The sequence below is a fragment of the Amblyomma maculatum genome, chromosome 1 (genome assembly GCF_055883805.1).
Source record: "Amblyomma maculatum isolate TAMU_Amacu chromosome 1, ASM5588380v1, whole genome shotgun sequence".
Classification (NCBI taxonomy): Eukaryota; Metazoa; Arthropoda; class Arachnida; order Ixodida; family Ixodidae; genus Amblyomma; species Amblyomma maculatum.
In genome coordinates this window covers 2,993,609-3,010,945 of record NC_139344.1, presented here as the reverse complement: position 1 = coordinate 3,010,945, position 17,337 = coordinate 2,993,609, and the positions used below count along the sequence as shown (strand labels likewise).

The following is a 17,337-nucleotide window of genomic DNA, read 5'->3' as shown; positions in this document are numbered from 1 at the left end:
TTTTTTTTTGCGAGTATGTATTAAATCTGCTGCGTGTTTATGCACTGACTAGCGCTGCGGCGTAACGTTGCAAGCACGACGTTGCAAGCACTCATCCGTTGCAAGCACTCCGGATGAGTGTGCGGGTATACCCGCACACTGGAGACGATATGGCGTCTTCAGAGCGTTTGTTTTGATTAATTGCTAAGCAAAGGCTATTATGAATCTTCTTCCCTTTGGTGGATTCCGTTCAACTTTCGAACAAGACCAGTTAAATTTTGCTTTCTTGGTCAGTGTGCTCTGGCAGTGTCGTGACGCTGGGGCTACGTCGACCCGGCCTTCACTTGGTAGCGTGCAGAGACTCGGGGTTGAAGTAGGATTGAATCTTCGAAGTTGGTGAAATATGTACAAGCAGGGTTAATGGCACTTTGAGAAACTTATTTACAAGATTATTTACACGAAAAAGAAGGGTACATCAGCAAAATGACAAGCGTTAAGAGTTCATAGCGAGAAGCGACTGGATGAGCCGTTTACCCAGGGCCCAGAGCGACATTTCGTGCTCTGCAGCGTCCTTAAAAACCCCCTATGTCCAGCCCCTCTCTGAAGATGCTGACCAACCAAATCCAGGGCACGCCCCTCAGGTATCGGCATCCAATCGAACACATCACTGCACTGATGGTCTGAAGCACTGACTGGTCCGGCATTCATTCGTTGGGCGTGATCACTTGTTGGCGGGAAAAGCTTGGGAACGACGAGGAGAGGAGGTACATTTCTATTCTTCAGCAAAGAAACCACAGGCTGGTTCTGAAAAGGGGTTTTACTTCTCAGAAACCCGAGTGCACGTGGCGCCGCATAGGGCTCCCAACATGGTCCCTTTTCGACAATTGCAAATCTTTCCTGCATTCCCGGGAAATCACTTAATGGCCGTATGAGTCATGCTCCTTTCTTGTCCTGCACGTCAGCGGACATGTCACTCTGTCGTCTCCTTTGGATAGGAGGCATTCATCACTGGAGGATAGCACTTCTCGACTGGAAGGGTGAACAAAAGAAAGAAAGCACTTCCTGCTATTTCCCGCAGGGGGACGTTTCTTTGTGTTTTTCCAGACGTTCTCTTGACAGGGTCAATTTGGCATTTGCAGGTTGTCCACAAAGCAAAACATGCTTACAAAACAGGATTCCTGGAAACAGGCTCACTTAGAGCCATTGGACCATCACCACATATTCACAAAACTTATCCATGCCCACAGGCGAACAATAGAGCGCGCAATTGCGGATGCTTGGTCGTAACAGCCTCCTCCCCCGCCAGAAGAGTCTCGGAGGGCAGCAGTCCCAGCTGCTGCATGAAGAGACGACTTAATGGCCTGCACGTGAACGCTTGAAGCTCGCTGTTGCTTGTCGCGTTGTCTTGATTGTTGTAGGCCAAATTGCTCGAGCTGTCTGAAACTCAACCGCATGTCGAAGCAAGCACTCGGCTCCCGTCTGAAGAGACCAGGTTAAAAGAAAACTGCCATTGTTGTTCGAGAAAAGCCCACTCTCAAGACGTTCAGGACCCACGTATTCCTAGAAAACCAAACGTGCTGCTTTACATAGTCACACATATACAAGCGCACGAAAAAAAAAAACCTGATTATCAATTTGGATACATGGTGAGGAACATCTCGGACCGCTTAGAAAGAGCGGCTAAGCGCGTCCGCATTCCCATTTAACTTCCCCTTTTTGTATCTTATTTCAAAATTGTACTGCTGTAAAATCAAGCTCCACCTAAGAAGGCGACTGTTCTTCGATGTCGCAGTTTGCAGCCAAGCCAGGGGACAATGGTCCGTCTCTACGGTGAATTTGGCCCCTCCAAGATAGCACTGCAATTTTTGAATGGCCCATACAATGCAAGCGCATTCTTTCTCTGACGCGCAATAAGCCCTCTCTCTAGTACTCAGTTTTCTGCTCAAGTAGAGCACGGGGTGCTCATTACCGTCGTCATCTCTCTGGCAGAGAACAGCACCTAACCCTCGATCACTGGCATCACACTGGACCGTGAATTCTCGGCCATAGTCTGGAGCTCGCAATACCGGTCGGCTAATCAGCACAGCCTTCAGGTTTACGAAGGAGGCTTCCTTTTGTTCGTCCCAGACTACATTTGTCGGTTCTGTCTTGCGGAGAGCGTCGGTCAGAGGGCTAGCCAAAGCTGAATAGTTAGGGATGTAGTGATTGTAGTACTCAGTCAGACCTAGGAATGCTCGAATTTCCGTCTTCGTGCTCGGCCGCGGATAGTCTGCTACCGCAGAAATCTTAATCTCGCTAGGTTTCCTGAAACCTTGACCTACATTGTGACCCAAGTAGTCCACGGTCGCCCTTGCCAGGCAACATTTCTCGGCCTTTACGGTTAGTCCAGCTTGACGCAAAAGGCTCAGTACAGCTCTTAGATGTACCATATGGTCCGCCCATGAGTCGGAAAAAACCGCAATGTCGTCTAAATAAGGCACCGCGAATGTTTCACACCCCTTTAAAACCCTATCCATGAGTCGGGAAAAACAAAATGGAGCATTTTTGAGCCCGAAACTCATCATTGTTGGCTGGTAGCTGCCCGTCGGAGTGACGAAAGCCGCGTATCTGCTGGCGCGTTCAGTGAGCGGTACTTGCCAGTATCCTCGAGTAAGGTCCAGCGTAGTCACATATGCCGCTCTACTGACCTGTTCTACTCTCTCCTCAATATTCGGAATAGGATACACTTGATCCCTGGTGAGAGAATTTAGCTTTCGGTAGTCTACCACAGGCCTAGGGTCTTTACCTGGAGCTTCTACTAAGATCATAGGCGAAGCATAATCGCTTTCCGAGGGTTTTATTACTCCCAATTCCAGCATGCGAGTTACTTCCCTATCCAGAATTTCTCTTTGCCTTGGAGAAAATCGGTAGCACCTTGATCGCACTGGCACGTCTGAAGTCAGCTCAATATCGTGCTCAGTCAAATCAGTTCTGCCTGGCCTGTCCACGAAGCAGGCCTCAAACTGTGTTATTATCTCGCCCAGATCGGACAGCTGGGATTTCTTTAGTTCTCCTCTCTGCTCCGTCTTTTTGAGAAGCTCCTGAGCGTTGCTTCCTTTTCCGCTGAGGCAAATCAAGTTGTCCCCCATCTCCTCGGGAAGGTTTAACGTTAGATTTACCACGACTTGCTCCATAGCTAAGTCCTCTCGGGTTCCACTTAGTAGTCTCGTGAGATTACTAGACACTGGCGGCAAGAGGTTACTCTCAATAACGTCCTCATTGCGCGTCTCATCAAGCTCGCTTTCAAGTTGACTTATCTGAGATGCCTCGCTCTCAAAGTTTTCTGACCCGCTATCTTCCGCTTCGACCACTGTTTTAACTGCCGCTTCCTCCGCTGTGGAATTTGCTGGTATGAGCAGGGTAGCTAGTTCTCGCGCCTTTGAACGTGTTAAGGCTTGCACAACTCTGTCTCCGAAAAGGATGCCCCTCTTTCGCAGTAGCATGTCCGATTTGTTGGAAAACAAATACGGATAGCACTTAGGAAGCTTTCCTGAAACGGCAGCCTCGGTTGTTAACTCGCCGAAAGGGCCCTCGATGACCACGTTCGCGATCGGCAAGCACACACTCTGTTCCTCAACTACCTGTCGGATCCATGCACACTGTCCTGTATAGTCGGAAGGCGACACATACGCCGGATGGACAACATCCATCGTTGCGGCCGAATCGCGCAGTACCTTGCAAGGCTTCCCGTTGACTACTAGGTCATGCAGGTAGGGTTCTAAAAGCTGCATATTTTCATCGCAGTCACTGACATACGAGAAAGCAAACTTTTCTTTCCGGCAGTTGACGGCAATGTGACCCTGCTCATTACACCTAAAGCATGTGAGCGGCTTCCTAGCCTCAAGCTTATTCTTTGTGTTCTGCGCGTTGGTCACTTCCCCACTTTTCTCACTGCCGTCCTTTCTAGGGAATTTGCCTGAAGAAACCTTCATTTCTTCGTTTCCAACTCTAGCAAAGTGCCTTTTCTGACGGTTATTTACACTGAACTTGGGATTGCGGGGCCTATCCACTGCTGGGTTGCTGAATTGTCGGCGCGAAGCATACTCCTCAATAAGTTCGGCAGCTTCAGTTGCCGACTTAATTTCGCCTCGGTCCTGTAACCAATTTCTTTCTTTTTCTGGGAGGCAGTTATAAAACTGCTCCAAAAGAATTCGCTCGACTACAGCGTCCCTATCACTGTAGGAATCAGTGCTCTTTAGCCACTCGCCCAAATTGACTCTTAAATTGTACAGGAATTCAGGGTAACTCTCGTCCCTGGACTTAGTAGCGTTCCGAAAACGTTGTCTGAACGCCTCGGCGCTAAGCCTATACTTTCTCAGAAGGCAAGCTTTGACCTTCTCGTAGTTGTCCGCGTCCTCCTTGCTTAGCCGCGCGACAACCTCCGCTGCCTCGCAGGGCAGAACCGTCAATAATCTCTGAGACCAAGTGTCTCGCTGGAAGGACAGTTTTTCGCAAGTTCGCTCAAAGTTAGCCAGATACAGACCGATATCCCCTGATATCACATATGGCTGCATGTACTTTGACATCTTGAAATCTGCCTCCTTGTTGAGACGAGGTACCGCTAGCTGGGGACAATCGCCCGACCTCTTGCTCAACTCTAGTTCTAATTTCCGGAGCTCAATTTCTAGCTCCAGCTTTTTTGCTTCTCTTTCAATTTCACGCTCTTTCTGCTGTCTGAGCTGTTCCTTTTTTTGACCGATGAGGTTCCATGCTTCACTGAGCTCCTCATCATCGGTTCCCAGATCAGTGATTGCCTTTATAATCAAGGGTTTTCGTGCCAAACCACTTGTATCAATTCCCAATTCCTCACACAATAGCAACAGGTCCGGTTTCTGCAGCTTTTGTAGGTCCATGATCGCTCCGAGTGTCGGCTACTTCCAAAACAACTGTGCAAACTACCAAACCTAAAGGCGTTTCAACACTTTTTACCAGTTCTAAAATCTAACCCTGTTCTAGAACCTGGTCCACATCAGAAGAAAAGCCAAGCACTCACCCACACATGCGATCGATGTTCCGAGCTGCTCTCTTGTTGGCCGATTGTTGCGCCTGCTTGTTGCTTGAGATGCCACCTCCGATCACCAGATGTTGTGGCTTGTAGCTTCAGATCCACCTCCAATCACCAGATGTTGTGGCTTGTAGATTCAGATCCCAACGCTGGTCACCAGTCGTTGTGCTTGTAGATTCAGACCCCACCGCTGCCACCAGTTGTCGTGACGCTGGGGCTACGTCGACCCGGCCTTCACTTGGTAGCGTGCAGAGACTCGGGGTTGAAGTAGGATTGAATCTTCGAAGTTGGTGAAATATGTACAAGCAGGGTTAATGGCACTTTGAGAAACTTATTTACAAGATTATTTACACGAAAAAGAAGGGTACATCAGCAAAATGACAAGCGTTAAGAGTTCATAGCGAGAAGCGACTGGATGAGCCGTTTACCCAGGGCCCAGAGCGACATTTCGTGCTCTGCAGCGTCCTTAAAAACTCCCTATGTCCAGCCCCTCTCTGAAGATGCTGACCAACCAAATCCAGGGCACGCCCCTCAGGTATCGGCATCCAATCGAACACATCACTGCACTGATGGTCTGAAGCACTGACTGGTCCGGCATTCATTCGTTGGGCGTGATCACTTGTTGGCGGGAAAAGCTTGGGAACGACGAGGAGAGGAGGTACATTTCTATTCTTCAGCAAAGAAACCACAGGCTGGTTCTGAAAAGGGGTTTTACTTCTCAGAAACCCGAGTGCACGTGGCGCCGCATAGGGCTCCCAACATGGTCCCTTTTCGACAATTGCAAATCTTTCCTGCATTCCCGGGAAATCACTTAATGGCCGTATGAGTCATGCTCCTTTCTTGTCCTGCACGTCAGCGGACATGTCACTCTGTCGTCTCCTTTGGATAGGAGGCATTCATCACTGGAGGATAGCACTTCTCGACTGGAAGGGTGAACAAAAGAAAGAAAGCACTTCCTGCTATTTCCCGCAGGGGGACGTTTCTTTGTGTTTTTCCAGACGTTCTCTTGACAGGGTCAATTTGGCATTTGCAGGTTGTCCACAAAGCAAAACATGCTTACAAAACAGGATTCCTGGAAACAGGCTCACTTAGAGCCATTGGACCATCACCACATATTCACAAAACTTATCCATGCCCACAGGCGAACAATAGAGCGCGCAATTGCGGATGCTTGGTCGTAACAGCAGTGTCATAAGATCTGCTAGCTCTCCGGGTTAGCTCAGTTTGTAGAGCGACTGCCTCGGATAGGCGGCGTTCCCGGGTAAAGCTTTGCTAAAATTTGTAGTCTTATGGTCGGGCTTGGGTAAACGCTAATAAACTTATAACTACACTTTGTGCTGATCCCGAAAGGCATCTGCAATGAGTTTAATTTCCCGTAGGTAATGACTGCAACCGATTTCCTGAGCGTGCTAGACTCTTTATCGCAACTGTGTGCTCTTTTCGGTATCGCGTCCGCGCTATGGATAAAACGGTCAGGGATTCTTGGATGTCCGCTGAATAACAGCCGATGATTTGCAGGAGTTGTTTCCCATTAATTGGAAGTCCGGAACAGCTTACAAAATTCGCCGCTGCCTTCAGCAGCGGGAATGGTCAGTCAGCTCTTGTCCTCGTAATAATTTCTCCTCCCTTACGTCTTCCGGCACTGCAGCGCCAGGCTGCCGACGCTGGCAAGATATTTATTAAAAAAAAAAAAAATGCAAGGCTCTTTACTGTCACTACGCTGTCACGAGAGCCCAATACAATATTGAGTAATATAGTAATATTGCTCCTTCCCGAGGCTGTTGAACATTACCTTAGTCGTCCGCATATTGATTTTCAAGCCTACCTTTCTACTTTTCCTCTCTAGGTCATCAATCATTATTTGCAGTTCATCCCCCGAGTTGCTTAGCAAGGCAATGCCATCAGCAAATCGCAGATTACTGAGGTATTCTCCATCTACCCTTATCCCTAACTGCTCCCATTCCAAGTCTCTGAATACTTCCTCTAAACAAGCTGTGAATAGTACTGGGGAGATTGTGTCTCCTTGCCTAAACCGTTTCTTTATAGGAACTTTGTTACTTTCTTTATGCAGAACTATATATGGTTGCTGTGCAGCCACTATACATATCTTCCAGTACTTTCACATAAGGCTCGTCTACATCCTGATTTCGCAGTGCCTTTACGACAATGCCTGTAAACATGTCAGGAACCTAGAACACCCAGATTCCATACAATGGGTTACATTTATTCTCAATGTAAAGAAGGAATTCAATAAAAGGTGCAATTTTTTTGCAAGTGAGTTTCCGAAGACATCATTCTTAGAGCAATTTTTTCCTTGGGGACGTTTTTTCCTAGAGGCCGCTTCCTCAGGGGCCTTTTCCTCCGGGGACATTTTTTCTAGAGACGCTGTTAACTACACTGGCTCAACCCATTTCCAAATAAGCCGTTTCCTTTCGTAGTCTCACGAGCGCGTGGGAACAGCCAAAGCCCAGCGCACTTGTGGAAGATGTCAGTGACAAAATCCCCCCCCCTCCTTTCTACTCTTTCACGACTAATATCGGCAGTTGGGCCTTCGTGGGGACTTAATGCAAAAGTAAACATTCGCGAACAATCGCGGATATGAAATAAGCTAAGATAAGCCTCCTGAAAGGAGCGGTTCTTATTACTATAAACATAGTATTCTACAAGCTGACGTGCAAGATATCGTAGTATTGCAAAACTGGCACACCGTTCTATGATAATCTGCTAAAGTCTTTCAAATTCTATGCCTTTTTCAAAATTCAACGACATCTTTTTTTTTTCTTTTTTTTTTTTTTACCAGCAATCCTTTCTACAGGCTTCGTTCTAGATAGCAGCTCCATCCACCTTCATCACCTCTTTCCTTGAAGACCTTGAGGGATCATTTTACGTGAAAAAAGATCAATAAATTTGATTGCAAAAAAAAAAAAAATAGAAACACGACCGTCTCACCCGAGGAAGTTAGAGGGAGAAGGCAAGGGGGGGGGGGGGGTGTAAGGGGAAGGTCCGGATACATAGTCGCATGCCACTTATTCAATGCCGTAAATGCGTTTCAGAAGTGCGGTCTAGCCGAAGCACGTACCTGGTACAAGAGAGTGTCCAGCATGCTCGCGCTGAACACATTGCCCGCGGCGAATGGGAGTCGAAACATGTACGATATGTGCGAACCACGGTCCCTCTCTCTCTGCGTGGTATTTAGGGAGGGGATAGAACACAAATCGAACAAAGTGTGTTGGAAACCTGAACTCTACAACACTCACATAGATAAGAAGCGTGCTGCAAGACATGCGAAAGTGTGTGTTCGCGAATCAACATAGGCACACTGGCATCTGACAGGCAACTTCGTGAAGCATATTATAACAGTATCTTTTACGTTGTATTGTCTCATGTTTTGACAAGCAGGATATTTAGTGCGCACACGCCAAAGAAAGCAAACACGACAAGTAATTTATTACTAGCAACGCGCGCTGGCGCGGAAAAGAAGGAATTCAAAATGTCACATTCTTCGTTGCTCGTAAACTGCAGAAAAAATATGCGAAAAATAGTGCGTCAGATCGTGGGCTAGATATTAGATCGTAAAAAATGGCCCAGCACAGAAAACAGTTGCTAGCAGTAATGCGAACCACGTGATAGAAACCGGTATACTTGCATGGCTGGCAGTTTCTTTCAAGGCGTCTGACAACGTTGCTTTGCGTCTGCTACTCAGAAGCGCGCGAAAATTTGCCAATGTCGAGGAAGCAGAATAAAGATAAAAATGACAATATATTACGTTTGCGGCCGGAAGGCTTTGCAGAGGCTAAAAAAGAAAATTGTTACAGGCTTTGAAAGCGCCAGTAGCATTCAAGAAGCAGTTGGTTAAAGAAAAAAAAGAGGGGCACGGCGTCTTTCCTAGCCTCTCTGGGCTACAAATAGCGCTGCTACCAACGCCTCTGATCAGCAAAAACATTCTAACAAAAATTATGCGCCGCAAGCAGCAGGTAGCGATAACAAGCTCTAACTTTACAGCCGCGGTGGCCACTGCGCTAGCTGCCAGCCACAGACGGTAACTAAGACCCTCTGTCAAACTAAGCAAACTATTACGCTGTTAGCTGCACCTGAGAGTGATTACGCGCATGCACGGGGACAATACACAGGTAGGTAGCAGAGCGTGTGCAGCCAAAGTTTGAAAGCATGCAGCAGCACTTGGCACCTTCCATTGGCATCAGAGGGGATGCCTGAGAAGACCTGTACGTTTTGAAGCAAGGTATTAGAAGATTTTCTTTTTTTTTTTTTTTTTTTTTTTTTTTTGCGACGCCTGAAAAGAAAAAAAAAATGGCCTCGTTGAAATATGTACTCAGCTCCGGCTACATTAATGTCACCCAGTTCTTTGTACCGAGATGCACTTCAAACTCCAACTTTTTTCTTTATTCATCGGAGAGTGTAATTAGTCTGCCTCACGAATTCCTGGACGTCATCTTTCTTGATCCCTGCCTGAAAATTGCAGAGCTATCTTTTTTTTTTTCTTGAGAAATAAAATGTAAAACAATTAAGTCATACCGAGTCTTGTTTTATTCAGCGCGAGTGTTAAGTTTAATATTTTTTATTATTAGCGCCTTTTGAATATCGTGTTGCTTTTTTAATGTCGCTTCGTGGTTCTTCTTTCCGGTGTTTTAGATGCGAAAAATTGAACGTGTATCGCAGTGCGAATTTCTTTGACAATCAATGTACTTTATCCTGCTGCAGTACGCATGTCTTCCATTTTTTTTTTTTTTTTTTTTTTTTTGCACAGTGGTCCCTTTTGTTTTCCCACTCATTTAAGAGCCTAAATAAAGTCTGTTTTAAAAAAGTTAAATCAATAAACACTGATACGGGCCTTATCATTTTTGCGAGCAATATTAAGAAATTGCAAAACTTCTAAACGTAATTACCTCTAACTGCGCGAAGATATAGAAAGAACGAGCTGTAGAAAGAGTTTGTTGCAACCTACCACAGTACGAAATTAGCTTTCTGCTCAAACCTACAGCCCGCGGTCACGGATGTTCAATTGCACGTGCTGCTTCAAGGAAATTGCAAAATCCCAGCGTGAAGCGAGCTTAGATGAAACCAAAATAGAAACATTAAAAAAAAAAAAAAACAAAGCAAAAAGAACTACGGCTGCGTAGGCCTGTTCTTTTTATAATCGTGTGTGTTCGCTTTTTACCTCAGAAACATTTTTCCAGTCACGAACTTCTCTTGGGGCCGTTTGGGAGAGTGATCTCTTAATACGTAATAAAATGCCAGACACCAGAAGCATGCAACCGACGAAAAGAAGCTCCTAAATGGTGGTATAGGCCCAGCTGGCCAGCCCATTCATGGTGCGCGTCCCTTAATCGCTACGCTTTACTCCGGCCGCTGTTAAAAAAAAATAAAAAAAAATAAAAAAAGCACTGTTCGCGTTCAACAAAAAGGTAACGGGATGGCAACTGCGAGAGTCCGCAACTATTCGCCGCTAGGTAAATGTCGTCGAGTTGGGTTTTATGAGGAATAAGCGACCATGGTGGGAGGGAGGTACTGTCATGAGGAAATATGGGGCAATTATGTATGTCGGAGCAGGGGGACTAAACGTCTCTCAGGCTGCAGCCTGCTTGAAGCGTTTACTTCTTTCTGTTCGGCACTTATACAATGAATTTTCCCCTAGAAGCAACCTAGAATGGAACGTGCGTTTCATAAAATTGTACGAGGTACTTTTGCCTCGTAAAATGCCCAGGAATTCAGTTTATAGTTTCATTAACAAATAAGATTACGAAACGAAAGAAATTAAACAAAAAAGGAGCCGCGCTATGGGAAGCAGCTGCCGTAGCACGCAGGGGGTTCTTGTAGAGAAAAAAAGAAATTAGGGCGACGCTCAAGCTTCGATTTAAGGGTAAACACGATAGCGCCTTTAACACCGCCTTTTCATTCCCCGAATTTCTTAAAAATATATTTAGGTTTATGTTCTCGGGATTTAACGTCCCAAAACGACTCAGGCTCCGGAAATTTCGACCACCTGGGGTTCTTTAACGTGCACTGGCGTAGCACAGCACACGGGCGCCTTGCTTTTCGCCTCCGTCGAAATTGGCCGCTGTGGCCGGCAGTCGATCCCCGCATCCTTGGGTTCAGCAGTCGAGCGCCCTGACCACTGAGCCACCGCGGCAAGGCTTTTAAAACTATTTTTGTTGAATAGGGTTTTGGGGAAGATGGAGACGCAACATCTGTCTCACTCTTCGCTTGATACCTAGGCTCAATTCGCAAATTAATCTATAGGAAAGTAAAGGCGCAGTATCTGTCCGCATTATCGGCGAACAAGTGCACCGCGCCGTACGGGAAGGGTCCTTGCCTCAACTACAGGCCGCCATTTTATCTACCACGAACACTTCCAGCAACACTCGAATCGAAATTGGGGCATGGCGACAGCTTTTCGACCGAGCAAGCTGTACACGCTCTCACGTAATAAGAGTGCTTTGCATGAAAAAAAAAAAAAATAAAGAATGGAATGCGGCGCGTATAGCAGCGGTGAAGCAGGTGTCAAGTCCAATAAGTGACAGAAATTCCAAGGGTGCACTCGAGTCTGCTTAGTTGTAGTAATGTGAAAGCATTTCTCTTACTGTTGCCGATTAGGTTGCTGCATTTTCGTTTGTTTATGCAATTTCCGTTTATTGCAGGCGTTTTTCGCTATAAAGCAAGGGCAATTGGAGGCGCATTTGCTGCCCCTGTCGCACGAGACTACCATTCACTGTCTTTGTTTCGAATTTTGTATGCGCACATTTTGAAACACGTCATAACCTATACTCATAGACAGATCGTTAATTCTTGTTTTATTTTATTTATTTTTTATTAATTTATACTCCTGCTGTCCTTTCCCGCAGCGCCCTCCAGAGTCTTACCGCTGAAGAAGGCGCTTACAAACCCGTTCTCAGGAAATGGCAATTAAAAATTTAGACCGTAATGGGTTATTTGGCCGTTAAACTCATCACCACGAATTTACTATTCGAGGGCGTTCACAGCTGCAATTATGTTTATCTGGAAGTGTACCCTTGTTTGCAGCATGGGAAATGTTCAAGCAGGGGAATTAGGTGCTATAACTATTGAACTTGGCTCTCTTAAATCATTTAATAGGAAACATCAGGAACAGGCAAGTTAGTAAAAGCTTGCGCAACTTGTATGAATAGGAATGTGAAGCCCATGGCTTCTATACAGATGAAACTGCTGACGTCAAAAGTGAGTTCCAAAGGCACGATGCGGAGCCATCGAATGATTCCCTGGTTTGAATTCGCTGCGAACGCCCGCCGCGACAAGCTTTGCTAGATGAACGGCGTCATGCGACTGCAAAGCTGATTTTGTGATTGATGTGTAATGGCACCAGTGCCTCTCCCGATAAGCGAAACCTTTCTGGCGTTTCACATCACTGGCGACACCTTTATCAGAAGATGATTATTATATTATATTGGCGCGGCAGGGGGTAGGGCAAGCAATTTATCAGTTACCTCTCTCAAAAACGCCTGGCCCTAATGAGATTTTGAAATCTACAAATCTTTTAAAACCGTTCTTGCCCCTATCTTGTTACACATCTTGGCGATGAGTTTTGACGTCGAGGTCCTTCCTGAGCCTTTTACAAAATGTCGCACAGTCTTACTTCCAAAGAGTACTGATCAAGAGACACTACGCTCAGTGGAAGGCTATATGCGCATCACGTTGGCAAATTGTAACTAGAAAATTTTTCAATTTTTTTTCCAAATCGCCTAAGTCCGCAGTATCGGTTCTCATTGGATCTCACCAGACTTGCGGCTTGAGAGGCCTCGTTATTCAAAGTAATGTACACATTGCGCGTACATTCCTTGAATCATGCTACTACTCCCATGATCAGATTTGCTTTGCTTCAGGTCGACCTCGCAAAAGCATTTGAGCGTGTTCGCCACTGATTCCTGCTTTCTCTTCTAGAGCGGCGAATGTAGAGTCTGCTGTACTAAAGTAGGTGCATCTTTGTTACAGGAATTGTTCGACTCCCTTAATTGCAAATGGGCCCGCGTAACAATCCACTCTTCTGTGAAACTAGTCTGTCCGATTTCTTCGCTGCTTTTCGTCATTTACCTAAATAGCAATATTCATGGCTTCTTTCATTTTGGAAATGATGTAAAAGTGACTGCATATTCTGCCGATCTTGCTTTTTTCTTCACTGATAAGCCTATAGCATCGACAAAATTGCATTCACAACAGAAAACATTGGCATCGTCTCTGGTGCTTTGATGAATCACTCCAAAAGGTCTGGCCTTTGGTTTGGTTCGTGAGGCTTGACACCGCCCCTATATGCAGGAGTGGAATGGTCATGTATGCCTCCAAAAAATGCCGGCTTTCCACTGCATGCATTTAAATTAAGTGCCCATTACTGAAGAGAGCGGGTTCCGGTCATTCAGCTTTATTATGCTCATTTGTGCCCCACCGGCTTTCAAACTTTGGTCGGGTCCAGGCCTGCAGCATGTTTTTGGCGAAAACAATTTATAATGCGTTCCAAGTCCTGTGCTGCGCGAGACGTCTCATCGAATATTTGCGCGAGACGTCTCATCGAGCGTCTTCATCGAATATTTGGAACGTTTATTCGATCATCAAATCTTGAGTCGGTCAGACGAGATAACCTATTCAGGCCTGTTTGTGCGGGACGATTGGACTTAGTGCACCTGTATTTGAAGCATTTAGTTGCCCGATTATTGTTCTTTCGTGATTGTTACCATCCGATTATTAGAGCGTTCTTGCAGGTGAACTTTTTGACTCTGCTTCCGAACCTAGTGTTTTCTTCACGTTTTACTGACCGCCCCTATGTACCAGGATGTTTATCTTTCAGTGAGGTTTTTTACAATCATGCTTTGATTGAATACTTATATTGTTTCGCGCAAGTTTATAGAGGGAACTTATAACGATGCTCTCCCCATCCACCTTTGTACCGTTCTTTGTACTCTGGTCTTAAGGGGCCAAAGTCTGCTGAAGCGAATGCTCAAAAGGCCGATTTCTTCTCGCAAGAAAATGTTTTTCTTTAAATCAAACTACACATCGAAGCTCTTCCTGTGAACGTATGGCTCCATAGGGGGGAGAACAAATTGTATGTTCGGCCGACTGCCGTCTGTGTGATGTACCGGAGATAATTGAAGATTGTTTCATTAAATGCAAAGATTTAATTCTTCTTTGGGCCATGCTGAAAACAACTTTAAATAAAGACTTGGTTCTAAATTCGTAGTCTGCGATACCTTATAAGTACTCAACCTGATTACGAATCTTATGACATGAGTCTCCTTATTGGACTCCATGGCTCGTGGAAGACGCACATCTGGATCGCAAAGCTGAGCCTGCCGTGCCACCAAGAACTTACTTTTGCCGAATTATGCCCTAACTAAAGGACATTTATGAAGGGAATGACTTTTAGTTGCAGTTTCTTTGAAGATAGTGGAGTGGAAGGACGTTGGTTTGATTACTGGTGGTGACACGATTTTTTTGCTTTAGTGCCGACCCATTTGCGGAAACGTTTGCCGACAGGCTCAGACTACGTGACTGATCAGCCAAGGAATGCTTTCGCATTGAAATCAGACCTTCATTGTTTTCGCGAAGGACTATCTTTTTTGACACTGTTGGCTGATATGGTTCTTGCGGAAGGATGGAAGTGCTCATGCATCACGATTATTACCCACACGAGCGCCGAGGTCCTGCATGCACTGTATAGTAGCCATCTACATCTAGGAGCACTCAAACGGATCTTCATGCACAAAACATTCTAGATCAGGAATTTACACAAACCTGTAAGTTGACGTCCGCAAATGACGTGTTAGTGATTGTACGTAACGACTTGTATGGCTACCAGCGAATTATATTACATTAAGATATGATGGTATCTAGTTTTACAGCATCTGTCGTTCCTACACGTACTTAATAGAAGACACGTACTTACATGAAAGTTGTCCAACTTCTAATTTTTTTCTTCGCAGTAACCTCTGTTTGTTCTTGTTTCCATCGAGGCCTCTGATATCTGCTCCGAAACACCTAAAAGCGGGGTTGCGTAGATTTTTATTTTTGTGTTGACCGCGCAAAATATTTCGCGTTCGTCACAAAATACTTGCAGCTGCACGAGCTTCCTCAGATGTTTGATATATTCGAATAATAATTGCTCGTCTTTTCGGACCAACTGCAGGTAATTGACCAACGAATGTATTCACTGACCGATCTCACAAGTAGAAATTAGGATGGAAGACTTGACAAGCGAACCATCCTGGGTCTCTTCTCCCAGCGTTTTCTCAGCAATGAAAAGCAATCTCTGTTCAACGCTACTTTTTCTTTTCAGGTGTCATTTTTAGGGTCAAAAAAAAGGCAGCACATACCTATGTTGCGTTGCATGGGGCAATAGCTGCGAGAGAGCTTAGCGCTAAGCCGAGACAAAGCAGGTGTGTAAGAGCACGTTTCAGATGCACAAAAAATGCCAGAGTAGCGGGCGCAGTCATTCGGCGCCTTTTGCACGTCTCGTCACTCTCATCGCCAGTGTTTTGGGCCGAATGGAAGGCGCCAGCCACGTAAGCATAGGATCCGGCCACATTACCTGGTTGAGCAGGCTCACCTTCTCCATCTTGGAAAGGTGGAGCGCGTACGTGTCGAACGCCCTGAACTGCATGAAGCGCATGTTGCTGCTTTGACTCAACTCGGTGATGATGCGCACACTGGGAAAGAATCTGTCCAGAGAAGAGGGAAGGGGGACAAACTTCAGGTGGCAGACAAGCGAAGATGCAACTGCGCTTCTATAGTATCGTCGGTGTTTTTAGTGGACGTACTAGAGAGGGCTGGAGTGGTAGCGTGGGATAGAAAATAACAAAAACTATACACCGCGTGTCTCTGCTAAAAGTCACCAAGTTGAAAAAAAAAAAAAGGCAGTGCCAGGCGAGTAAAACCAACTGAGTGCCGTTGAGAGTCGCGTGGCCTAATGAGCAGTACTTTTTTTTGTTCTGCAAATTTAAATAGTCAACACAATCGGCTCAATCTTAAATTACTGGTGTAAATAACAAAGTGCCGGTACGAAAGTTGTAGATCGCCATGAAAAGCAGTCAGCAGAAATGTTTGCACCAATATATATATATATATATATATATTGTTACGTGAAAGATTTGCAGTCCCAAAGCTGTCCGCACAACTAACGTTGATGAGGGCACCGATTTCACAACACTCAGCGTCGTCGTCTTCTCCGAGTCTGTTGCACTTCTTCATCCTCATCACGAACAGCGAATACAGTTAAGTAACACTACCCCCCCTCCCGCGGGAAAAGCACAGTCCCGGTGCGGTCTATGTTAGCGAAATAGAACGTGGATGATAGGGCTTTAGACGGGACACATGCACTATTTCGGAGGTTGGAGCTGTGGACGGGGACTTCGGAACCACAGATTCAACTTCGTAGGTGACGTCGGTCACTGGGCGCAAAACACGGTAAGGGCCAGTGTAACGGGGCAAAAGTTTTTCACACAAGCCCACTAGACGGCACGGGAGCCACAGCAAAACGAGAGATCCAGGAGTGTAGTGGACATCACGGTGGCGGCTGTCGTACCGGATCTTTTGAGAGTCTTGGGATGCAGAGAGCCTGGCATGAGCTATCCGGCGGGCATCATGAGCGCGGGTGACGGCATCACTGGTGTAAGTACTGGTGGCGTCTGCCGCGGGTAGAGAGGTGTCGAAGGGTAGTAACGGGTGTCGGCCAAATAATAAATAAAATGGGGAGTATCCAGCGGTAGAATGGACAGATGAATTGTAGGCGAATGTGACAAAGGGGAGATGAACGTCCCAATCTCGATGGTCGTCAGACACATACATGGCCAGCATGTCTGTGAGGGTACGGTTTAGACGTTCCGTGAGGCCGTTGGTCTGGGGGTGATATGCGGTGGTGAATTTGTGGCGGACGGAGCACGAACGGAGAATTTCGTCAACCACTCGCGACAGGAAACAGCGGCCACGGTCAGTTAGTAGTTCGCGAGGAGCACCATGATGAAGAATTACGTTTTCTAGAAGGAAGTCAGCGACGTCTGTGGCGCAGCTGGTCGGGATGGCTCGGGTAATAGCGTATCGAGTAGCGTAATCGGTGGCGACGGCGATCCATTTGTTCCCCGAGGTGGAAACTGGAAAGGGGCCAAGGAGGTCAACGCCTATACGGGAAAATGGGTCAGTTGGTATGGGTATTGGCTGCATATGACCTGAAGGCAAAATTGTGGGCTTCTTCCGACGCTGACACAGTTCACACGCGGCAGTGTACTGCTGGACAGAGCGGTAGAGCCCCGGCCAGTAGAAACGTCGGCGCAGGCTGTCGT

At 46.3% G+C, this 17,337-nt stretch overlaps 1 protein-coding gene across 1 annotated transcript in view; it reads right to left on the bottom strand.

Annotated features, from left to right (window-relative positions):
• The window catches only part of SLO2 (slowpoke 2), an 86,911-nt gene that overhangs the window by 22,983 nt on the left and 46,591 nt on the right, over positions 1-17,337 (bottom strand). The window contains exons 16-17 of the mRNA XM_084587610.1: positions 15,609-15,720; positions 8,103-8,204 (exon numbers count right to left, since the gene is read on the bottom strand). Of these exons, the coding sequence (XP_084443736.1) occupies positions 8,103-8,204; positions 15,609-15,720 (214 nt within the window). The remainder of the gene's footprint in view (positions 1-8,102; positions 8,205-15,608; positions 15,721-17,337) is intronic.